Genomic DNA, 25588 nt, shown 5'->3' on the forward strand with positions numbered 1-25588 from the left:
CTTAATGGAAAATATATTCATTCAGAACTCTCTAAATCCCCTTTTATTAATTTAAAATCGAACTTGATATCCTTCATTTCCCTACAACAATGACCTTTATTTAACTATCCAAGGGCCAGATTTCAATCTGGGCAAGACCCGTGAGCTCTTAAGTGTCGTTAAAGTGCACCTCCCCTGGGGCATATTTTGGGCCTTCGTTGCCGGCATTAGTTTTTACCGGTGGTAATTGCTAGGCAAACACACGCTAGGCGCCCGCTGACAGCAATCAATTGCGGTGTGTGTGTGTCATCGTGCGTTGTGTGTGCTCGAGATTAATGATAACTGTTAGCCGACTTAGATCCCTCGATCCTTGGAATGTAGAAGGAGCAGCAGATAGAGCAAGAGAAGGGTCCTTCAGATGCGGACTTCTTTGAGTGGCGCCGCCTTCGTTAGCTGCAAATTATTTACAAGTGCTGGCAAAACAAAGGCAACATGCAACATGCAACTCCGCACACTTGCCACTTCGGTACTCCGGCACTCGGCAACTCGGCACTCCAATGCGATCCACTGGAGGCTGCTGTTTTTGGATCGCAAGCTCGGCCGATGTGTGTCAAGTCGAGAGGGGGAATCCCCAGAATGCGGAATACATACAGGAGCGAAGAGGAGTTGCGGCTCTGCCCCTCTTCTAAGCGTCCTCCCTGCGCCGGCGCCGGCAGGGTCCGCACTCTTTTTTTCGAAGCTAGCATCAGGCTCATCGGCCAGCATCGCATCGGCAGCGATTTGATGAAGTGACGATGCTCGGCTGCTGTCGATTGGCCAGTTTTTAGTACAACATCACGCTCGGGCCGCTGAGATACGAGTGGATACGCGGACTCGGGTGCTGGTGCTGCCGCTGCTGCTGCTGCTGCCTCTGGCCTGGCTATAAATGTTTTGTTTTTCTGCAGTTTGTTGTTAGTGCTGAACGGCAGTGAACGGGCAGCGTTTGTTGGTTGTTGGTCTCTCGCACACACAAAGAGGAGCCCAAGGAGTTGGCTAAGCAGAGAGGGAGTTTTGGCACATGTTTTGGTTCAGCTTAAGCTTCCTTTTTTCGCGCCCGCTGCTGCATCTTCGCATCCTCGCCTCCTAGAATCCATTGCATTCTCGTAAAATTACCGCCCAAAATCAAGTGCCAAGTGACCAGAACAAGCAGTACATCCAATATCCCCCTCCCCAGGACAATCACGGAAAGGACATCAACAACGGAAAGTGCAAATTACAACCTACAAACAACAAATTTAGCAGTAAACACACAGTGAAAACACAGATACAACCTTTGAGGGACAGCAACCTACGAATTTCTCAGTGCGTGACATCCAAAAACAACTACAAAAACCACAACAGGTGTTTCAGCTTTAACTCGACATTGTTTCGTAGAACCAACTGTATCTATCTATAAGGTAGCAAAACCTGCCAGCAGCAATTAGGAACTGTTCATAATTGATGAGGTGAAACTTTCGCTTTGGTGCGTGTCAACTGATTTGGATTCTTGTTACTATTTGTATCTGTGTTTCCGTGTGCGTGTGTGTGTGCCTGGCTTAGAGTGTGCGTGGTCCTGCCCGAGGGTGTGCGAGTGTGCGTGAGTGTGTGTGTGTGACGGCTCGGCTCGGCGCACGTGCAACGAAAGATGGTCGAGGAGTTCCTGGAGAAGTTGCCAGAAATCGACACACGCTACGAGGTGAGTCCCGCCAGAGTGCCTGCCGAAGGCCTGTCCTTTTTAAACTATGCAGTCATCAAATGCAGTGAGAAAAACTAGGGTACTATTAAGATATTTGTGCTAAAATGAAATTATAAAGAAAACAGAGTGCAAAGCATTGCTTTAATATTTTTAACATATGGCAAGGCAAGTGTTATTTTATAAAAATATTTTTTAGTGACTTTGAAATATTTTCAATGCTAAAACTACCAGGACTTAATTTTAGTGCTAATCTTATTATTTTAGAGGTTTCAATAGGATTCTATATTATTTTTTTAAAGGTTAAAACGATTTTATATACTTGAAAATTGGTTGAAAAATAATTTAATTATTTTATACACAAATCACTGACCTCTGTACGATTTTTTTTTGAAAACATATAATAATATTAGTTAAAAATTCTCAGTAAATCAAAATTCTTCATTTAAAATAACAATATTTTTTAAGCAATTTTAGGCACATCAATTTAAAATTAAAGTTGTACAAAAATTTAGGTATTTTCCAGTTAAAGTTGTTTAATAATAACTTTAGTAAAAAAAAAAAAACAAACAAAACTGTTTTGGTTATCGAATACAAATTTTTAAGTTGTATAGAGCCTTAAAAATTAATTTGTAACCACGAATTATATGTTATTTCGTTAATTTTTAAACATATCTGCTTATGGAAACAAAAGAAAAAGCTAATAATAAATATTTTTTAGCAGCTTAGTTCAAGGACAGACTTCCTCTGCTGTCTAAAATATTTTTTCTTAAACAATTAAATTGTGTTAACATTTTAACAGCAACCCTCTGAGAGTTTAAACACAACAAAATGTCCAAAAGAAAATTCTAGTGGCTGTAAAAAATGTTTTTAGGGGTGTTTAAAAGTCAGCAGTTTCCCGTTTTTATAACCGCTTACGGAATGAAATATTTTATGGCTTACTTTTTGTGAATTCTCCAAAGATTTTTTGCTGGCCAAACGCAAAAGGGCAGAACAATGAAACTAAAGGCCAATTTGGTTGATATTTTCCCGCCGTGTAGGTCTGCTCCATTTCCCATTGTTGTGCTGTGTTCCTTTATTTTTTAATCACATTGCTCGGCTGTTTACCGAGCCTTTGTTTTGTGTCCCCCAACAGCAGCTGCTCCTGCTCCTGCTGCACCGGCAAGGCAAATATCCAGCAGGGGGGCCTTTGTTTTTCCAGCCAGCACAAGCACCTGCCCAGAGCCCAACTTCCTGGCTGGCTTTCAAACGCTTTTTAGCCACGCTGTTTGTTTTGCCGCTCAAATTACATTTCCCTACATGGATTCGCATTATGCTGAGTGTACAACTGAGCCGGGGATTCCAGGGGATACCTGCGATTCCGTTCCGCCAACTGCGGCCCGGATATTTAATCAGTTCGCCGCCACCGCCGCTCCTGTCTGTTGAGTGCTGCAGTTACACACTGCACTTAGCCGAGGCTCTTTCGCTTTCAGCATTTGTTTTACGGCGAATATTTGGCCAAAGGCTTCCCCCGAGGAGGCTGAGAACGGTAGTAGTAGTAGTAGTAGCACCTGGGGCTCAGCCAGGCATTAGCCCAGATTCAGTTTCAGATTCAGATCCTTTGTCTTGCCTGAGCTTTCTCCAAATATTTGGTTTGCCGTTGACTTGGCTCTGCCTTTTGGGGTCACAAAAGCCAGATCAGTTGGTAGGGCACATTTGGGGGCTTTGGATTTGAAATTTAAATCGGTTGTGAGCAGCGGATAATTACATGTTTGCATATAAATACTGCCTCTATTTGTTTAGCGGAATTTAAATATGAGGCTAGAGCGAAGGCCAGAGGATAAGCACAAACGCAAATAGAGGAAATCAAATATATTTGCCTATTGGAATTTACGAATTGCAGTTTGTTGGACAAACAACAGATATTTTTCTGTTTAAACTTTAATGGAATTTGTGAAAATAGTTTGAGGATTTTTGGTAGCTGTTTAGAAATTTATAAATATATAAATAGTTTGAAAGTAGAGATCAAAGACCTCTTTAATTTGTAAAAGTAAGAACTAAAAGCATACAAGGCAGTTTAAAATTTTAAAAGAAATAATGCGAGTATTACTCAGACCTTAAATACATATTCAAATTAAATACTTTCCTGTTTAAGTATCCTTTAGTAGTGTAATATTTAACTTTGTCTAGTGTAATTATTTAACTAACTTGAAAACATTATAAATAAATAGTAATAATTACAGTAAAGAGGTTAAATATTTATAAACCCAAAGCTAGCTTATCCAAAAATTTGTATACCACATTTTCCAATTAGTTTTTGCGGCATTAAAATTATGATAAATGTTTTTGAGGCTTTAATTAATCCACTCGAAAGTAATTAGCATTTAGGCACGTTCTTGTTAGATGTGACTCGCTGGCAGTTGATTATAATTACTCTCAGCCAAGCCAGTCACACACATAGATGATCTCTGCTCTTTAAACTACTATCGATTAGGTCTTCAGCTGTCTCTTCATGCCACAACTATTTTCTCGAATTTATTTCCCAGCCCCCAAACTCCACGCCGCCACTCGAAAGTTTCCCATTACACCACTCGCTTTTCCTGGGAAAGCCAAGCCCAGAAAGTGATGGTTCAGTCAACAACTTGAAAGGCAATTAGCGCACTTCTCGCACGGACTTTAGTGGGTAACTGGGCTAGCTCGGGATCGTTACTGGGACGGGTTAGGGTCATCCGGGGCAAAGGCGAGGGCGAGGGCGAGTCATGGCCAACAGTTTAGCGAGCACATTAACTTTATTAGCGCGATACAATTGGGTAAACAGTGCAGCCTGTATCCACAGTGTGTGTGTGTGTTAGATAATTATGCGGCACACATGGGTAACAATGGCGGCCGCGAGAGGTCCTTGTGAGTCCTTTATGAGCCGCCAAAGAGGGCCAGACAAAGCCTCCCACAGAAAACTAATAAACAACAGCCGACCGCGATCAATAAAAATTAATTATTCAGTATATGTGGCAAAGTACAGGCCATCAACTCTCGCTCGCACTAATCCCGCCAATGGCTTATTTATGGCCCCGTGTGCGTATCGTCCTGCGAGGACCCAGGACCTCTTTTTGTATGTGTGACTTACAGCTGCGGTTACGGTCGCGATGTCGCTACAATATACCCGTTAATTTGCATGACAAAGTAGCAGGCCGCTGTGACCCCACTGAGGGCGCAGAGGAAAAGCGGAAACCCAGCAGGGAAAATGCGGGGAAAAACGAAAGCGAACAGACGACAGACAAGTAAATGAAAATGTTTAAATTTACACGGGCCAGCTCAAACAAAAAGGTTGGAAAAAAACCCAGGCCACAGGCACAGAGCGAGGGGGAATGAAAAAATGCTGGACATCGAATTTCATCCGCCAGTGTGTCCTTGCAATCGCCAGTGCAATTTCAATTGCAATTGCATTTAATTAAATCCGAGCTGGGGAAACCGACAATTTGGCGAAATTGAAATCGATGCGAAACTTTTCCCCAAAAAAAAGGTAGAAGGATGTGCTGACGGCATCGTCTTGTCGAAACTTTCAAAGCTCATTTGGCTTGCAAGGATTTACCACGAGATTTATGCAAATTGCACACACAAGCCCCCAGTGGCAACTTTGGGGTTAAGTTAAACGTAATTTGGTGTCAAGTTTTCAATCCGCCAATTTTCCTCATTTCCCATTTAAATTTGCTAAAGCTGCAATGTATATATATTTATTGTATTTGATGGATTTCTCTGGGGCTTTCATGCATTCATATTTGTAGGATTTTCATTTATTTATTTTTTCTGTGGTGCAATATTGACATTTCTGTAACCTTTTGATTTTATAGGGTTTGTATTTTTTACAATATTTATTCAGATATTGTATACAGTTCAAGTTTAAAGGCCTTACTCATATGAAGAATCTTTTAAACATTGATTATTCCACAATGATTAGATTAATAAATATATTTTAAATCCTTTTTGGTTTGATTTCCATACATAACGATAATTTGTTCCTTTTGTATTAAATCCACCTCCATTTTCTCTATTGCCTTAGGCTTCTTTCCCCCAAAAATTGCCCACAATTTGTATATGTTCTCCTGATTTCCCTTTTTATACGACTGCTTTCCATATAATTCTATTTAGCTTTCTGCACTTTACTGCAAAAGCATTTGTGTAAATTGTACTTATCTAAGTTTATTCGTTTTTATTCGCATTCATGAGAATGTATCTTCGTTTATATTCTATGCAGGTTTTGTTTATTTGCAAACAAAAAGCAATTTCGGCAACATTTTAATTGAAGCCCAAACCAGTCGCTTCTCCATAGCCTTTTCCTGCCAGCGAACACACCTGTTCGGGCCCACTCCGCTCTCCAGGTGGCTTAGTGTCTCTTATCCGGGACAGACACTCTCGTGGATCCAGTCCACATCCGCACATGGCAGCCTTCTGGCAGGGAGCCAGCAGCACACACAGAGCAGCCGAAAACTCACAACGACATCGTTGAAAGTTTGTCACATTTTGCAGGCGAAACATTTTCAATATGCAGGAGCCGTTAATATGACAGCCCGAGCTGAAATGTGGCGGGGGGGAATGCCGGGAAAAACTCCGCATAGGACCCATGCATTTAGATTGCTTCTGTTTTATGGTATCCGGGGAGGGCGGGGCACGTGGCGGCTCACATGGCGTATGCGTAATATGCTGCATAATGCGTGTTTAGATCAAAATTGAATTGCGCATTTTACATGTCGAATACGTGACGTGCTCAGCCGCTCAATAGCTCCCCACATGCCCTTTGACCTCCAGCCAGGCAGCTCACATTTCCTCTGCATTGTCCAAATTACTTTAGTGAGTGGCGCAGATTTTCCCTCGCCAATTTTCACTGATTTACCCACATAGCTCACATAGCATCCCACCTACAGGGGAATATTGTTTGCTTACGGAGATTTTGGCTTAAAATCTCTTTGGGGTTTTATTTTTTTGGGGCCATCAATCAAACTATTATTTGGCGAAATAAATTATAAACTTCATTCCTGGCCGAGCACAAATCATCAGCAGACAGCGAGGCACACAGATTGCAGTTCATTGAGATAAATGAAAATGAATATTTATGCAGCCAAAAACAAAGGAAAATTGTGGAAATGAAAATAAATATTTGAACGGATGCATAGAGGAAAATATTGTTTATTAAATGTAGTATATAAAAAGATAATTAAATGAATATATTCTTTTAAAATGAATTATTTAAGAAGAAAATAAGAAGAAAATACCAAATACATTCTTGAAAATTTGTAATCCTTTCTGTTGTTTTTTATATTTTTAATTCAATTAACTATTATGAATATATGAACATATTTCTCAGTGTTTATTTTATTTATTTTTACCATGCCATCTCTCCTGCTTTATATTTCACTTGAACCCTGGAAATTCTCATTTCCTTCATGACAATCATTGTGAAATATGACACGTTTTTATATCCTGTCTTTGCCATCTGGCCGAGTGCATTGAGAACCACTCACAGCAAGCGTTTCAGCGGCTAATCCGCGAAGCAGCAGCTAACCAGCGGATCAAATGCGTTTATTACCCAACTAATCCTGTTAAATTCATTAATAAATGTCGACGAGTGAGCCGAGCATAATCCATTTTACCCAATCCAACGTCCCGACGTCCCGACGTTCCGACATCCCATTCCCCTAAGGGCACACTTCGCTGGCTGCACACAATACAGATACATATATCCGGGCGAATATATCACGGCTGGCTGGGCAAGAGCAGCTGCTGGTCCTGTTCCCTGGTCCTGGCCATCCGGTCCGTGCAGCTGGAACCAGTCAAAGCTGGCAGGCGGGCTATCACAAAAAGTGAAGCTGGAAAAACCGCATGGCATGGCATGGAGAAAATGCCTTTGTTGGCACTTCAACAAAAGCGTTGAACAAAAAATCGAAAAAAAGAAATGAACCCAATTTATTTTAGTTCATTTCTGGGGTAAAGTCGCAACGGACAATTAAAAATGTAAAAAGGAATTTATGGAATTTATATCTGCCCGCAGGACATGGTTACACAGAAATAAATGCAATTTTTCTGCCCTCCCTAATTAGGTTGCCCAACACATATTCATGCTGCATTTGGTGTTTCCTTTTTCCGTTTTTCACTCTCTCTATCTCTCAGTTTTTCCCAGCGTTTTTTTCCATTTTTCTGTTTGTGGGAAAACCCATAACTCGTTCCGATAAGCAGGCGGCAAACATATTGCCGACCTGCCGCCGGGGCGTATGATTGATGACAGTTGGTGCATTCGTCTTTGTGTTTTCACACAGTAGTCGTGGTTTACAAGGGTTTATTATAGTTGGCAAGATATATGGGCATATGTAATGGACAAAGGGAATGGTTGTTATTTCTTGGCTGCCAAAAGACTTTTTTTTAGAGACTTTTTAATTGATTTAGACTTAGATTGATCCCTTTTCTCTTACCTCAGAGTACTGAATATAGCCTGTAAGCCTGTCATCTCCTGCTGTCATTGTATTCCATGTCTTCTTGCAGGATATTGTGCCCATGGAACAAGTGAGCTCGATGGTCTCCAACGGCGGTGGGAGTGTAACCATGCAGCGCGATGATGAGTACAGGAATCGGATCATGAAAAGTAAGTGTGTCAGGCAGAAAGAAGGCTCTGGCGAAGCAACCGAAAACAGAACCCCATCCCAATACCCCTCCCCCGCAATCACACAGAGAGGTAACAACTGGCAGGAGGACTCTATGTATCCCTGACCTACTGGCTTTGCAGTTGACATACTTAGTTTAATCCCAGCAAACATGCCTCCCTGCAGAACCCTAGAAGACCAAACCCCCCGCCAGGAGGGGCAAATAAATAGCGTTTCACATTTCGCTTAACCGTTTTGCATCCCCTTGGCCGCCACAACATCTACACCCCCAGAAAACATTCAACGACCCCCCCCCATTCCCCCTCGTCTTTGCATGCCACACACCCATAAAATACACACACGCTGCGGCATGGCTGTGCCTTACTCTTAGCCTAGATTTAAGCCAAGCGTAGATGCAATCGTCATTTCCACACTATACACACCCGCACATACAGACCATACCGATCCCGTCGTCACGCACACTTGTGTAATTTGTAAATTTGTCAACTAACCAGTTTCTTTCCTTTAAATTATATATTAAACGTAAACTCATTTCATGATGCTTGCCCAACAAATTCGACGAATTTGGAACGCTCTCTCTCTCTCTGTACAAATTTGCATATCAAATAATTTGCAAAAACGCAAAACCAAAAACCAAACGCATCATCAAAATCCAACTAACTAACCAACCAACCAAATAATCAACCAAACGCTTCTCTCTCACATCTCTCCATCTGTAGTACGTAGACTTGGTGAGTCCAAAATGATAACTATATTTTAATAACCGCTCTTTTGCCTTCGGTTTGTATATCTACTCTTGCATATGTATAAATACCATTTATAGATAATGATGGTCCTGGGACCGGGCCGGCGTAAGTATGATTTCATTTCCAATTGAGATAGTTTAGCCGAAAATTAAGTTCCTGTTGCGAGTGCATAAATGAAATATTTACAAGGGCCTGATTGCTCTCCCGTGTGCAACAGGGCGTATGAGCAATGCACTTTATGGGGCGGCGGGGCTCGTGTGAGTGCAGCAGTGCGTGTGTACGGTGTGTGTGTGTGTGTGAACGCATTAGCATTTCATTTACATTTACAGCTGCGTTTACAACCATATTACCATAAGCATACAGGGGAGCGACCAAAGAAAACGGTCTCGGGGGGCGTATACTTAATATCCATTATATGTTTGCCACTGCTGCTGCTCTTGTGGCCACTGTGGCAGCTTCAGCCAAAGGCTGCTGTTGGCGGTCAGACAACTTCATTTAGGCCGAACCGAGCTGCTCATAAACCATCCGTCGCTGCAAATTACTGGACCAGGTCACAAAGGCCCCCCAAAAAGGGATGGCATTTTTCATCATTAGTTAATTTGGGTCCCCAGTTGTCCATCCGTCCCTACTCCTCCTTGGTCCCAGCCAATGTTTGACCCACAAACATTTTGCATAAACTTGGCATTTACCAGTGGCCAACGAAAACAAAAGTAAGAAACAAATCATTTGCAGGCCAGCTCAACCGGCTCTCAATGACAAAAGCGCTGGCCGAATAAAAGAAATTAAAAATGGTCCCAATGTTCTGGGCCTGGCCCCCGGGAATTGGCTTCTGCCAACTAAATGCAGGAGCCCTGGCAGTTCAATGCTCCGGCTATGTGGCCCTGGCCCTGCTGCAGCGAAACTTGAGGAAATCGCCTTAGAACCCCAAGAAGACAGACAAACACAAGCACAAACAGCCAGAAATGGCAAATATTTTATGTTTTTCATTGAAGAACTTTGCGCAGGCTTTTTCACTTAAGTGCACAGGAAAAAAATGGGGGAGAACGCGACATGAGTTATGGGAGGTATTATCGAATCAGATGGATAAGAGAAACCTAATTTCAAAAGTCCTCTAAAGAGGTTACAAGCTATTTGTCATATTTTCGATTAAATGTGACAAAATAAGAGTGGATTTAGTTTAACCCTTTTAAAATTTTTATAAAAAAAGAAGGACTTTAAGAAGGTTTTCTTTTGTGTTCATGTTTTTCAAAGGGAAAACTTCTGAAAGTTTAAGAAAAAATTAAACGGGAAACATCTTGTGAATGGATTTCGGATCTAAGACTTCTTAAAATACAAGTACCTAAGAGAAAAAATGCCATTACAATGTAACCTCTGTTATATTCATTATTTTACAAATAAGATCTTAAATCATATCAAAACTAAGATATTTAGATGTAAGTACAACCTGTAACTAACAGCTTTTTAACAAAGAATACACATTTTTTAAAAGAATCGCAAATACAACTAAATCAAGCTATGTATTTCTTATATTTAGCCTCAAAAGTGCTTTAATACAGTGATGTAAAAATGAACTTAAAAAATTTAACATCAAAATTTAATTAAATTTTACTTTCTCAACTTACATTTAAAACCTCCTAGTCTATTTTCCTTACTGCTTTCCTAGTTTCCCTAAAGCCATACATAAATAACTTTTTCCTGTGCATTGAGCCCAAAGTTTCCCTTTGCCTTTCGGTTCGGTTATGAGTTTTCCGCTCAAAAAAATAACCAAAAAAGAAAGCCAAGCCGTTGAAGGAAAAATAATAAAATAAATGTCTGAGCATTTTTCCCCATCGAACAGATTCAAATGATACGTTTGAAGCATGCTTGATGCGCAGAGATTTTTCACAACTTCTACGGCGGATGCTAGCCTTTTTGGCCAAGACTCGCCTGGATGGCAAGGATATTGCATATCGATCGGTTGTGTGAGTGCGAGTGTGGCAGCGTATCCCCCAAGGCGGTTTGGCTGAAGCGGAAACAAGGCATTTAAATGCTGGAAATTGAGTATTGAATAGTTGTTGGCAAACAATTGCCAAATGGCTAAAAGGAAAACTTCTAGCAATTACTCGACGATGTAGCATCCTTTAATCGGGTTAAGCGGCGGGGTGAGACTTTAAAAATGCCATTAATCAGGTCGGAATACGAGGCGGATCCCTTTGGCTAAATAGCTTGCCAGTTTAGCTGCCATTAAAGCACAATAATAGGCCCTGTCTGGCCCGTCAGTCTGGCTTTGCTGCGAGATCCTGTAGCTCGGTAGTGTCCCGCATCCTGCATCCTGGCATCTGGCCAAGCCCTGACAATATGGCTGCGCCTGGCCAGACAAAAGCCAACGAAGGCGGCCCAGAAAATGACGCATTTGGGTGCAAGTGCCTCGTGTGGCCTCATGCGGAAGTTGTTAATTTGACGCACAAAAGGCAAATGGCGATAGAACTGGCACAAGTGCCGTTAGCACGAGACACGACCATGTCCGTGTCGCTGCTGGTGCAACAGGACGTATACGTATTCTGGTAATTACTAGTCTGCCCCAGCGGCCATTACAGCCATTTACTCCTCGCAGTCTTAACTTGTTGCCAGGTTTAGTTTCTCCCTCATTTCGGTTTACGAGCAAAATGCAAGGAGTTTATATTGCAGGTGCGCCAAAGCTCAAACCCCTCTCGGCCAAAACAAACACGGGCAAAACCAATTAGTCTTGTTTATATCAATTCAAAGACTAGTTTTTGCTCATTAGCCGGCCAAGCCGGGAAATGGAAAATGCAATTACGTGTTTGAGTCAGCAACAATTGCAGTTCATCAGGAGTTACAGGATGTACAGAAATAAAGATAAAGCTAAATGTAATTTAAAGTTTACAATAAGTACTAAACAAACTAACTAACTTTCTATTAGAGTATTTAATAAATTATTTAATATGTCAACATTTGTTAAAATCCAACCAAAATACTATGTATTTTTTCTTACTTTAATACAGTCTAATAATTATAAATCACTTTTAAATGCTATTTTCCATTTAATTTTCTAATCAGCAGACAATAAATACTGAATGAGTTTCAGATATATAGTCTAAATTATAATATAAATAGCAAATAAAGTACCACAAACTAGATATCAGCGGTTAGCGCTGCAATCCTTTCTCTGTATAATTAATTGTCCACACAATACCCGTATCCTTGCCGTATTTACCCAATTTCGCCTTGAACTCATCGGCTGCATTAGTTTTTTACACATTTCCATGAACGAATGAAAACTACCGCCGCCTTTCAAATATTTACAATTCAATTTGACAAACACAAAGATAACGAGCCAACACACACACACAGTTGTTGCTGATGTCCCATCGGCGGGGAGGGCAGCATTAAATATTCAGGTTTATGCAAGCATGTAAATGCCAGCCGAGAATCGGCGAGAGAGGGTCCTTGCGTGACTTTCGCCCGGCGAAAGTCCTGCCGGGAGGCGAAGCCGGCTCGAGCCTGCAGTTCGTTGTTAGAACACGGCCAGAATAGCCTACTTGCTGGCCCAAAGAAGGAGAGAAAGGACCAAGGGACGAGGGGACACTGATGCGACAGTTGACAACGCGGTCGAGTTGGCTCGAGTCGACTTGACTCGTCTTGACTTGACTTGATGCAAAAGCCTCAGCGGCAGTCAAATGAACACTGGCATAATGAAGACGGCCGAGGGGGTGAGTGGCAACAATAACAGCGGGGGGTGGGTAGAAGGTAGCTGCACTTGGCTAAAAAAATACTACGAAATCGAAGGATATCAAGAAAAATATTTGTAAAAATTTAAGAACATTCTGGGAACTATAATAAAATTTATAAGAAATGTTTTTAAGGAATGAAGAACTTTCTTTAATTGCTACAAAAATTCTGTAATATTTTGTGCACTCTACAAAATATTTACTTTAATATTATTCAACAATGAACAAGTATATTTATTGATTGACATTTATAAACTCTTACCAGATAGACGATCTCGTAACTTCTTTATCTTTGTATATATAATATGGTTTTATATCTCATAAATTGTATAATTACTTCATCTTTTCCCTCCAAATTTCCCAAAAAAAATCCCAAACCTTTTCCGCCAGTGTTTAATCATATACATTTCGGGGCTGCACAACTATCCTAAACTAGTTCGAGGTTGTCACCAACAAAAGGAGAGGCCGCCTCAAAAGGCATCTGTGAATGCTTGGCCGTAACATCATCGGCCATCATCGCATCCGGCAGTCCACATCCTGCATCCTTGAGCTGAATACGTTAGCGGAAGGCGAACCGTAATTTTCGAACTATTAACTTGTCCACTGTCAATGGCAATTAGCATAAATTGCCACCGAGCGAGCGGGCGCGGGTGCCTCCGGTTCGAGCCAATTGTTGTCTAAGCGCAAATAGGGGTAGATTATATATATGTATACAAGAGAAAATACACCCGTGCACTCGATAAACAAGTAAATAAATTTAATACCATTCGCTGGGCCATCGTTCAGTTCGGTTTGGTCTATAAACTACGGAGGACTTGTGGCCAGAGGCTAGCGGACAACACACCAGCACCGAGTACCAGCAGCGGCACGTTGCATGCCCCCCGGGCGTGTTGTTATTAAATTAGTTTTCCGTGTTTCCCGTACGGGGTGTACATCTATATATACATACCCCCAGGCTATTTTTCCGGCTTGCGGACTCCGACTACGGATTAAGGACTCCGGATCTCGCCATGAGCGTCGGCAGCAGGAACGCCATCTTACGTACGGTTCACTTGACAATCGTCGCTGCACCGCTCATTGTTGATGTTGTGGCTTTGGCTTTTCCTTTGTGGCTGTCCTAATTTAAGTGGTGGCGGGAAAACTCAAGGGGGGAAGGGAACCAACCGAGCCGGAAAACTTTGTGCCCGAAAAACTTTTTAATAGAGTTCTTGGTTGGCGCCGTGCTTAAAGCGCAAATTAAATAAACGTTTCGGTGGAAAGTTTGGTGTGTGTGCAGGCAACTTGTGGCAATTAGCAAGTGGTAACCAAATTTCCGCACTGCCAACGGTGAACAGCAAAGGCCCCAAGATATCGGACCGCACTGACAGCCTGTGGCAGACGACTGCCAGCAGCATGCAACAGCCACCACAGCGGCATGCCAGAACCTCAGCACAACAGCAGCAGCAGCAGCACCATCAGCACCACCAGCACAACCAGCACCACCAGCTGCCACTGCACCACCAGGGTCACCAGAATCCCCACCATACACCGCGCACCGCCGGACGCCACGCCATGCTAGGCAGCAACCACAGTAGCCAGCGCGAGGCGAGTGTTTCGCCCCGCCGTGTGGCTCTAGACACCACCGCCTCGGGATCCACCAGCGGTGGCTTTGGGTTCAGTCGAGGTAAGCACCACCGCCAGGCAAGCAAAGCAGTCTTGGCGGTGGCTTAAACTTGAGAAAAGTTCCCTAGTCCTCGAGCATTTTATGCAAAATCCCAAGATCTATAACCAGAAGTTTGGAAACTTGAAAGTAATGGCATTTCTGAACAGAAAGCTGTCAATTTGTGTCATTTATGGACTGAAGTTTTCAGAGAGTCTTAGAGTGGGTTTGTACACTGAACAAAATATGATTTAAAGCAGATAGAATTTACCCTAAATATTATACAAAATGTATTTTAATTGATGGAGGAAGTTAAGTTAAATGAATATTTTTGAGATTCTGAATCAAAAGTTGGTTTTTCGTCTTTATTTTGGTGTATAAGTTCTCTATTTTGATATAATTAAACCTATCTATTCAAACTACTCTGGCTTTATAATTAAACTTTGAATATATATTCAAAACTAGACTTGGCATCATATTTAGCATGAAATAACTCCTTTCACTGAGCTCTAAAATGGAATGAGAAATAGTTTCATGAAATACAATAAACACTAAAGTTGGCCTTCTTGCTGGTATTTCTATTTTATACAACTTTCACATTCAGAGCAATGCAATTTATAACTTTATCCGGACATGTGTTTTTGCACATAAGAGCCATTTTATAACCACTCAGGCAAGGCTCATATTGCCAGCAAATTGGATATAAAATAGGAATTTATGTAGCTGATCCTTTATGGGATAATGGTTATATCATGATATTTATGACTTGTTTAAAATTCACACTCAAGAGTATAAAGAGTGCTGTTGGGTATTTATTTTATAGCTTAATAAATACAGGCAGTTGTGCAATTAACAGAAAGACTTAAAAATTAATTTATAAAAGCACATATGGCACTTCAAATAATATCTATTTAAAGTTTAAGTACCTTGAATCCAACTGCTTACTACTTCTTCACTCAAAGTTAAAGTACCTTCAATCCAATTTGTGCCTAATACTTCGGCAACTATCTAAATCCCTTTCATAATTCCAACTATAATTTGTAATCCCCGTTTTGAGGCATCTTTAACTCGAGCTTTTAATTAAATCTTCCAACTGCTGGCACGACATTTCCCCAGGATATCGAATGAGCAGCGAAAAGGGGTTGAGTTTGCAAGGGTTGTGTGCACTCCAGAAATATGTTCGAAAAATTGGCGAGGCGTGTTCTTCGCCGGCGACAAGTGCCGGAGTGTGTGGAGTGTGTGTGTGCTTTGGACAGGGAAGTGGGTGGGCGTGGCTTCCGCCCCCCTGGAGCGCCACATCCGTCCGCCATAATTAAGTTTTACCAGGGAGCGCCATGACATCCTTAACCCGTTCGTTCTCTGCACCCGACACACACTCGACCGCAGAGCTCAGTGCTCGCCTCGCCGGCCCTTTCGCTGCACTTTAATTGATTTCCAAGTCGGTCACGTTATCAGCTTGTTGGCCATTTGCAGTTGTCCTGGCCCCCCAGAAAGCTGCCACCTTTTATATCCTCTGAAACCCATCCGTTTTGCGTACGCCCCCCTGCCACTGCATTGTTTATTCTCGCGCGAACTTTTGATCGCTGGCTCGCTCTGGCCAAACAATGAGGAGCTTTAATTAATTCTCGGAGCGGTTAGCTCAGCAGTGGCTGACATCAGCAGGAACCATCCTGGACACTGGCACAAAAAATATGATAAATGAATAATAGATTGCTTGGGTAATATTTAAAAATTTAGAAGAGGGATGATGGATTATTTTTACTTTATGATTCAGGAGCTTATAAATATTATTTGTATTGCGTTTAGTTAGTTCACGAAAATTAATAAAATAGATATAATAATAAGATTAACATTTTTAAATAGATTTAATTAACAAATTTTAATTAAAATTTCATACTTTGACTACCTGAAACCACTCAAATTAATGCATTTATTAAATTTAAAAAGTTCGCTTATTATCATCAATTTTTTCCCCTGTGAAACTCCATTAAAAGTGCCGCGAAAAATTATTAATTATAGCTCCACGGGGGCTCCAGAGTGTCCTTCTTATCGAAATCGGCTTGTAAACAGCAAGTAATGAGTGGACGCTGAGGAAAAAAGGATTGCAAACAGCGGCTTTGCGGTTGAGGAAATGCATGAAAAGCTTGGCTACTCTTCGATGATTAAATTCCATGTGAAAAGTAGAGAGGACTCTACAAAAAAAAAAAAAATCAATTAATATAAAGTGCTCCATGGCGAGCATATGCCCCTGTAATAAACTTTATGTGAGCGCTTAATATGCCCAGCACAACATTCTGCGACATCAATATTTCATGCCGCGCCGGGGACAGAGCAGCAACATTATCACAAGCGGGAGAGCAAACGCGGAAAAACCGCCCAAATGATAGTCGGAAAAGCAGCGCTTTTCCAGCTAAAAAGGGAAAAGGACAAGAGGAAAATGGCAAAGGACGGAATGTCGGCGACACCAAAATCGACAACGACATCGAGCCTCGGCGCCGCCTCGCATTCATTCATTGTGTGACTATATATATACATTGTATATATGTATATATATGTATCTACAGTCCGATTTACCATTGATAAAGTCGGGAGCAGCGGCACAGGACCCTGAATCGAACGGAGCTAGCGTTGAATTATTGGCAAGCATTTGGCCAGGGCAGTTTTTCATTTCGCTTTTCATTTTATTGCCGAGTGCCGGGGAATGCGTCGTCAATGTGCGCTGGTTATGAATTATTGATTGGGCGTTAGTCCGTCCTGACAGTAGACCGACTTAGCAAGTCGCCTGCCAAAACGATGAATATCCAGCCTAATGAAGGCCATTGATATAGTTGGCCTGGCTTTAATGAGAATAGATTTGAATATAAAATGAAAAAAATTGAGGTAGCGGAGAAGGTATTATCATCATTATTTTGATTACTTAAATTTGATGAATAATAGGTTTTATATAAGCTTGGGTTAAGTAGAAGAAATTTTATTTAATATTAGCTGTAATTTAGTCGATAACGATGCTAAAACTAATTTCCAATTATTCTTATGTTTTTTCTATGAATTTAAATAAAATTTCAATTGGAAATTATCAAACAAGGGTTCATAAGTATCCTTCAAAATAGTACTTTTAATATGATGAAGATAATATATTATTTCTAAACGATTCAGTTCCTAAAATATTCAAATATTTGTAGTATATAATATCCATAATTTGTTTACATTATTTCTCAACAAATTTATATATCTATAATATTATACTATTTTTAGTATATAATATCCATAATTATTTTAAATTGTCAGATTATTAATTAAAATTAAATATAATCATTTATAACTTATAAACGAATAATATAAAAATAATTCAGTTATATCAAAAAATCTGGAGTTCATTTTATTATTGCGCAAAAAAGAACTTAAATTATATTATTCATACTTTCTGATAGCATTTTAATTGGCTTTAAATCCAATTACCAGTTTTTTTTTTAATACAAATGATTCACTTGTTGTATCCTTTCCAGATTTATTGCTGATCTAAATATTTAATTATGCCAAATTAACTTCTGGCTGAGCTTTTTACATTTCAAAACGATTAATTTCCATGGCATTTTTAATGAACATTTATTTCTGGCCATAATCTTTTGCCGTGCATCTATAGACATACAAGTTTGTGTCAGTTTTGGCTTGGTATCTCTTGCAAAAGTTGCCTTTTCATAGCCGCATGCAACTTTAACGAGGAACTCGGGCAGCCCAGACTCGAGACTTTGGGGTCCAATCAGTTTCATAAACCGAACTGGCATATTTCATTCGGTGGCCAGGAGCCGTGTCGAATAAATTCCACCACCGCCACCGCCCCCGCCCACCTATTCATATTTGATGAGGCAGCAAGCAGGCCAAAGGAGCAAAGGATAATACTGCCGTAATACTAACGAAAATACGGGTCTCCCGGCATCCGTAATGCTCCACGCAAATTGATTCGGAGCTGTTGCTTCTGCTGGAACAAAAACGCACAGCAGCAGCAGCAGCAGCAGCACATCCTCCTCGCTTTCAACGAGCTCCTTTAGAATTTTGCAACAAGCCGCAGATACATGGTAGTTACATCGCACCACCAGTTGTACTTGTGGTCCTGTTCAAGCAAACTTTGCTTAACTTCTGGCCCGCACAATGGCCAACGGGGCAGCTGAGCAGGCGAGCAGCGGGGCAAACAAACAGGGCCAGGATTGAATGTGTTTGTTTGCTCGAGTGTCTCGGGAAACTTTCACTGCGCGACAGGGACAGTGACCTCATATCTGACAATAATTCGACGCATTTGTGTCACATACTTGCCACCCAACCGATGCCCAGTCCTTCCTCCATTTTCCCCCCTATTTTCCCGACGGAAAAGCGCAAACGTTGGCAATTGAAAGGCAGCCAAGGGGGCGGGCAAGGGGGAATGAAAAGATAGGGGCAGTTATCTCTGGACAGAGAAAAAAGAGAAGAGAAATAACAGAAATTTCTTGTGTGAAACTAAAGGTTTTTCTGGATTTATCTCACTTTTATTAAAAGTAAAAAGCCATATATCAAAGTTAATGTTAAAGTGAATTTTTGCTGGATTAGTTTATATTTTTAACCAAATTTATAACGTTAATGAAATCTCTAGAGTTAAAATCTTTTTAAAAGTAATTTACATAACAATATTTGGAGCCATAAACATTTTTTGTCTACTTTTAAACACTTTTTAAATAGATTTTTAAACCTTAGGTTACTAAAAAAATATTATTTAAAATATTAAAAATACTTAGACTCAAGTTAAATTTCTAAATTTAATTTTATAACTAAATAATTTAAGCTTTTTCCAGCAACTGAATCCCCTTTTCCCAGAGTGTTGGCGTCCTTTATCTCCGCCTGACCCCTCGCCGCAGGCCTCGACAATTGCACAGGCCATTGTTCGAGCCACATCCTGCCACATCCTATGAGCACCACCCACCGAAAGGCACCTCTCTCTCTCTCTCGGCCATACTCTTCCGCTGGCTGTTAAGTGCGACATATTTGCCTGGCTAATTTCGCACACAGAGCGCCGCAGGACCTACGGTTCACAGTGCTTGGCCGAAATTTCGCTCGCCCATGTGTTGTGTGTGACATCATATTCGGTCGCCTTCGTCAGGACTCCCGCCCAATCCAGCAATCCTTTTGCTCTTCTCCCTCTCTGTCTTTCTGCATTGGCAAATCGTGTTTATGGCTTTTGCGGCTTTGTCTTTCGTTATAGGCTGATATGGGCTGGCCTGGGCTTCGCTTTTATGTTTCGGTCTATAAAAACTGCGTATGGCAGAATAAGAGCCGGGAGGCGGACCTCACTTAACTGCCATCCGGTTGTGGTTAAGAAGTCCTGTCTTGTCGTCGGCCCCTGCTTTGAAATTCCGTTTGCAGAATGTCCTGTTCCCGGGTAGGATTGTAAGTGGTTTTTTAGCAATCTTTTCTCCGAGCCAAAATTCCCTTTGAAACCTCAACTTTATTTCCACTCAATTTTCCATGCAGTTGCTTTTACTTCTGCCTGCCCAATGAAGCAATTTAATTGAATGCCAAATGCAAATCGAGCGAAAGGATGGAAACTATATCTCATAGACATAGGATGTAAACATTTTGTAGCTGGAAAGTAAACACAAGTCATTTAGTAGGTTTTATGGGGGGTAAACTTTGTTCTTAGAACTATGTCTAAAATAAAGATTGGAAAAGCTTCTTCTTTTGTTAGAAACTTAGAAATGATTAAGTTCTATTTATAATTTATACATATTTATTAAAGACATAATTTCCATATCCCCTACAAAATCCCTCACTAAACCCTGCAGCAATCGATTATTTGCCGAGAGAATTTAACCTTTAATGGATGGCAACAACACAGAGGGAATTCCCTGGTCTTTCCGTGATTAGAATCTGGTAGCAAGTGTATGTGTTCACGTGCACCATACGGTGGAGAGTCCGTAGTCAAAAGCATACCCAGACCACTCTGATTGCTCAATAATAATGCCTCTTCGTAGGTCCTAGGGACTCGAGTGCCCCATTTGTCTGCAAAGGGGAATTTATGGCAATACCCAAATCAATCCGCACATTAATCAGCAGCCCGAGATTAATTAACTGCCCTACTGAGGCAGTGTAGAGAGTGTGAGTGTGTGTGTATGCTCCTTTGTGGAGTGTTGTGAATGAATGTCAAACATAATGACACTCATACGCACCGTGGTGCGACAGTTGACACGCTATATCGGCATATCGGATGCCCGCCACTTCAGCGCGTTGTGTGCTCCAGGGGAGGGCCATCTAGCTCAGTTTTTTACATGTTTTTTATACAGTGAGAGAAATATAAATATATTAAGTGAAGTTTTAATGGAAAAATATGTGAATCGGGTTTCCTTAAGAAATATTTGAGCACTATTCCAAATGTCAATGTACTCCTTCTTTATGGAACATAAAAAATAATTTTAAAATATTTAAGGGAGCGCTTTGAAATCTCTAGAGTTTTTAAAACCCTTTCAAAAGTGTCTAAAATTATGCTACACAATTCTAAATTAAAATTTACACTGCTTTCGTTACCTTTAACAATATCATTGCATACTTTTAGACAAATTATTAAGAGGTTTCAAATCCCTAGAGATTTCTAAAACACCCAAGATGCTATTCAATTTTATTTTAATCACATTTCGAGTGATTTTCTTGCCGTGTGCCCCTTCGCGCCTGCCATCTTGTGGCGCCTAATGAAGCGTAAACGGTAATTGACAGCTCAAAGCAAAGCTCAGGAGCTACATGTGACCTAAAATATTCGACAGCGACAGTTCGACAGGCTCTGGAGGTGGGTTCATTAGAAATTCGCAGCCAAGCGTGGCGCGGCAGCCAGGATGTGTTGGGATGGTATAGAATGGCAGCCAACCCGACCCGTGCCCAGGCTCATACCCAGACTCGTACTCGTATCATTCCATGCCAGTTGGCAAACACACAGAGGGCACTCTAGTCTGACTACAATAGATCCCTGGGAGGAGGAGTAGGGGTCCTGCTATATGGAGTGTGGCATCAACAGCGTTAAAGGTGTCATAAATTAGGTTTGTCACCTGTACACCTGTGCGCCACACGCAGCAACAGCAGCAGCAGGGGAAGTCTGTGCTAAAACAGTCCCTCTTCTCGCTGAACTAAAAATCCACAGCCGGGAAGAGAGAGAGACAGCGAGAGAGTGAGAGCTCTTCCCCTGCCAGGACGAAAAGCTTCGAGGGGGCAAAGCTTCGTTCCTGAAGTTCCAGCCAGGACCAATGTGTCGGGGAGTGCGCAAGGTCAGTGCAAGCTGGCAGGGAATATGGCAAAGGTGAAAGCTGCCGGGAGCGGACTGCATCTCCTGCGGATTGCTCTCGATTGCACCTGCAGCCTGCACTAACGCTGCTGCTGAGGGAGAGGAAAGCTCTTCGATCCGGCCAGCCTGGTGATAACAAAGTTGAGAGCCAAAGCTCTCTGGTTAACAGCTCCTCCTCGGGACAAGCAAGTATATAAAAGGATGCTCGCTAATGGCGCACTTTCAGTTGGATTCTGAGCGAGCTGACAGCAGGACAGCAGGAGCTGGGTAGGAACCGAGAGGAGTCGAGCCGAGCTGAGTGTAACACCGAGCCGAGTGGGAAATGGACACAGCTAGGAAAACTAGCTCACCGTAGTGAGTGTGTGCGAGTGTGCGTGTCTTGACTGTGTACCCATAACCGTGTTCGCGACAGTGTTAGTGGCGTGTGCGTGTGCGAAAAGAACAGAGCTAGTGAGATGCTCAACCTGGACTGAGACTGAGCGCCAGAGATAAGGCCGGGATAAGGCCGGAATCCACTCCGATTGACCAGCTGAAGCAGCCAGCCACAACCATCGCACTGGCGTCGTTTTGCGAGCGCGGCTTGATGCCCGACTCGATGATGGACATGGAGCACCGGGACCACCAGCTGCACCGCCAGCAGCAGCACCACCACCAGTCCGCCCGCCAGGTGGCCAGCACCAGTACCAGCACCTTTGCATCGCCAGCGCCGGCGGCCACCACGGCCAGTCCATCGGCCGATCATCGAGAGCGGGATCGGGAGCGGGATCGGGACAGGGAGCGAGAGCGGGAGCGTGAGCGCGAGCGGGATCGTGACCTTCATCTGCATCATCACCAGCAGAGCAATGCAGCCTCATCGCCGCTGCCCGTTAATGCCACCATGCAACTGCATCAACAGCAGCAAACGCAGCAGCCGCTGCAGCAGCAGCAGATGCAGCAGCAGCAGTTGCCGCAATTGCAGCAGCGCGACCATCACCAACAGCAGCCGCAGCAGCAAATGCAAAATCAGCAGCAGCTAATGGCACCACCACAGCAGCAGCAGCTGCCACACAGCCATCATGCGCTGATGCAGCAGTCGCAGCAGCAGCAGGCCATCCACCGAGCCGAGGCGCGACGAGGTGAGCTCATCCTAGACGTCCTGGTGGCTCATGGAGAGTGTGCACTGTAGGCTGGCTGAACTTGTTGCGCGGTCTCCAAGGACCCAAACACCACCAAGAACCAAAAAAAATAAACCAAACGCTTTGCATCGACTAGCGACATTGATTCGAGAAGACGCAATTTGGATTTTGTATATATGTTTTTTTGAACGAAACTTTCTTTTTTCTCGCACACATTCTGCACACAGTCCATGAGAAGATCGAAAGGATAAGAGAGTCCTGCTAAAACCCAAGAAAATAACTCTCAAATCTTAATGAAACTTGATAGTTTATGAAATAGTTTTCCCTAATTTGTGTAAATAATATGGAAATTCCACGAGCAAAGCTATAGAAAATAGAAAATGCTTTCAAACTTTCGATATTTTACTCCCTAGAACCATAATTTTCTTAGCTTTAAGAAGAATATTTCTTTGATTTAATAACCTACAGAAAGTGTAGAAAAATCACCCATTTCTTTCGATCTTTTGATGCCAACTGGCTGTGTGTGTATCTCTGTTTAATCGGGTTAGGTGTACATAAATGTTGATATATCTGTGGGCCATTTCACATGCATGCTAATCGCTTCATTAGGACCGACAAAAGGATTTTCAGTGGCAGCTAAGGACGAGGCGAGGTGTCGGGGCAGATAGTCTTTCCTTTCGCATTTCCCATGCAAAATTCAATCAGGAATTGCTTTAACTTATATACGAGCACGGGCATAACACAACAGCAACAACAACAACAGCGCACACAGCAACACCAGCAGAAGCAGGAGCAGGAGCTGGGAGCTGGGAGTTGAAAGCAGGACCAAAAGCAACAACGAGCTGACCCATTTTCCAGAGCAAAGCTTTTTGCCAGGGGCTGCCTCTGACGTATGCGTTGATGTGGTGCGGGGGCTGGGGGTGAGTAGTGGCAGAGTATGGGTGGTATTTGAGCGGGTTGCCTTGAGCGAGTGGGTGGTGCTGGAGCTCACGCGGGCGAGCGAGAGCGAGAGATGGAACACCGCCGGACAGCCGCTGGCTGGTCATTAAAAAATTATGACCACACATTGTTCTCCGAGATTGTACATTAAGGTAAATTCAGCACTTTTTGCTGGCTTTTCCTTTGGCCAACACTCACACACAGGCACACACAATTGGAATAACAAAAATTAAATAACCCGCAGCCAAGTGCTGTTTGCAGTGGCACTGCTCAAATATTTATTAGCGATCAATTGGGCTACAGATAACCGTGCTGTGAAAGTTGACCGTGTTTTAGACATTGTTTATTGAAATGGCCACCTTTTTCCAGCAAAAGCTATTAAAAACAGCAATTATTAGCTTGTTTTCAGCTTTTTATTATGCCCAGTGCACAGTTATGGATATTTTCCATTGGAAAAGCTTTGGGCAAAGCTATTAAAGTTGTCGTGACATTTTCTGTTGCGATGAAGTTGTGACGTTATCAGACGGAAACAAAACATCTTTATAGTTTAAATAAAACACCTAAGCATGTTATAATGATTTTTTAAGGTGAAATAAAACCTTAGATCATGATAAAATTGGAATTTTATTTTGTTAAATGGGTTTTATTTGATGTTTTGTTTATTTTCAACTTACAAAATTATTCTTATATCTTAAATAGCTTTACAAAAGGGTAAAAGTATGCAAAAGAGAATGCTTACCTAGAATACTTGGATAACAACTTTTAAAAGTTGTAAAATTACTACAGATATCTGTGGTATCTTTCGATATAAAAAAAACCCTCGGTACCCTTAAAGAGTTTCAAATTGTTTTACTTTCAATTCGATTTAAATCCTGCAAAAAAAAAGACTTAAGCCGAGGCAATTAAGGTTGAAAAAAAGCACCCACACACCTAATTACATTTTGAGCTGTGTCCCATTTTGCTATCTTTTATCATTTTTATGGGAGCCATTTAGCTATAAATCTATTAGATCTGCGGTCACTGCGCCCCGAAGCGTTGCTGGCAAATCCAGAAAGCCTTTCATCTTGATAGAGCCCTTCCCCCCGCTCTCGGATTCTGCCCCGGCACATTCAAATCGCAATTATTTCGAAATCAATTTCAATAAAAGTTTGCTGCGGCCAAGGAGGAGGCAGGGGAAAGCAGGAAAGGTGGCAGGGCAGCAGGTGGCAGGAGGTAGAAGGCGGGAGCCTGGAGGCTCCTTGAATGTTTGGCAGCTTGTTGGCTTAGCCAGGATCCAGCCAGGATTCGCCCATCAAAGTTTTCCTTTTTCCAGTGTCGCCTTTCATGTTGTGTCTGTGAGAGTGTGTGTGTGTGTGCCAGTGTGCGGGGTGTGTGTATGGAGTGCCCAGAGTGTGCGGGTGAGAGCTCGTTAAAAACACTTTGCTGACGTCGTCGTTGCTGGGTGTTGGCATTGTGGCAACTTTTCAATGAACTGTAATTGAAACTGAAATGCAAACTGTGCCGCTAATTGCCAGCAGTTGCCGTTGCAGCTGGCAACGAACCGAAAAGCGGAAAAAGCCAGCAGCAGTCGGAAAATCCAAAAACCGAACACCAATCACCGAACACCGAGTGCCACAAGGCAGACAAACAACAAACGCGTAAACAGCATTTAAATGTGTTGCATGAATAATTTATGATTTCGCCTTCGGTTGTGTAGTTATAGTTAGTTTCAGTTGACAGTTTCTCGTTTTCAGTTTCGTAGTTCGTCGAAGCATGCTATTAACCCAAAAAAGAAAATGTAAACCCCAAAAAGAACTGCATGGCAAGGA

The 25588-nt window shown here is 42.1% G+C and overlaps 1 protein-coding gene across 4 annotated transcripts in view; it reads left to right on the forward strand.

Moving 5' to 3' along the window:
- The first annotated feature begins 941 nt into the window (after positions 1-941).
- Positions 942-25588, forward strand: part of LOC108078964 (band 7 protein AGAP004871) — a 40091-nt gene continuing 15444 nt past the window's right edge. For 2 of the 4 annotated variants that reach the window (XM_017173129.3, XM_017173130.3), the window contains exons 1-2: positions 942-1693; positions 8201-8300. In XM_017173129.3, coding sequence (XP_017028618.1) covers positions 1643-1693; positions 8201-8300 — 151 coding nt within the window. In that variant the 5' untranslated portion in view covers positions 942-1642. Of the gene's footprint in view, positions 1694-8200; positions 8301-21869; positions 22842-25588 lie in introns of those variants that run through there. The other 2 variants (XM_017173125.3, XM_017173126.3) reach the window with 1 other exon arrangement.

The sequence above is a fragment of the Drosophila kikkawai genome, chromosome 3L, assembly GCF_030179895.1.
Source record: "Drosophila kikkawai strain 14028-0561.14 chromosome 3L, DkikHiC1v2, whole genome shotgun sequence".
In the NCBI taxonomy this organism is placed as follows: domain Eukaryota; kingdom Metazoa; phylum Arthropoda; class Insecta; order Diptera; family Drosophilidae; genus Drosophila; species Drosophila kikkawai.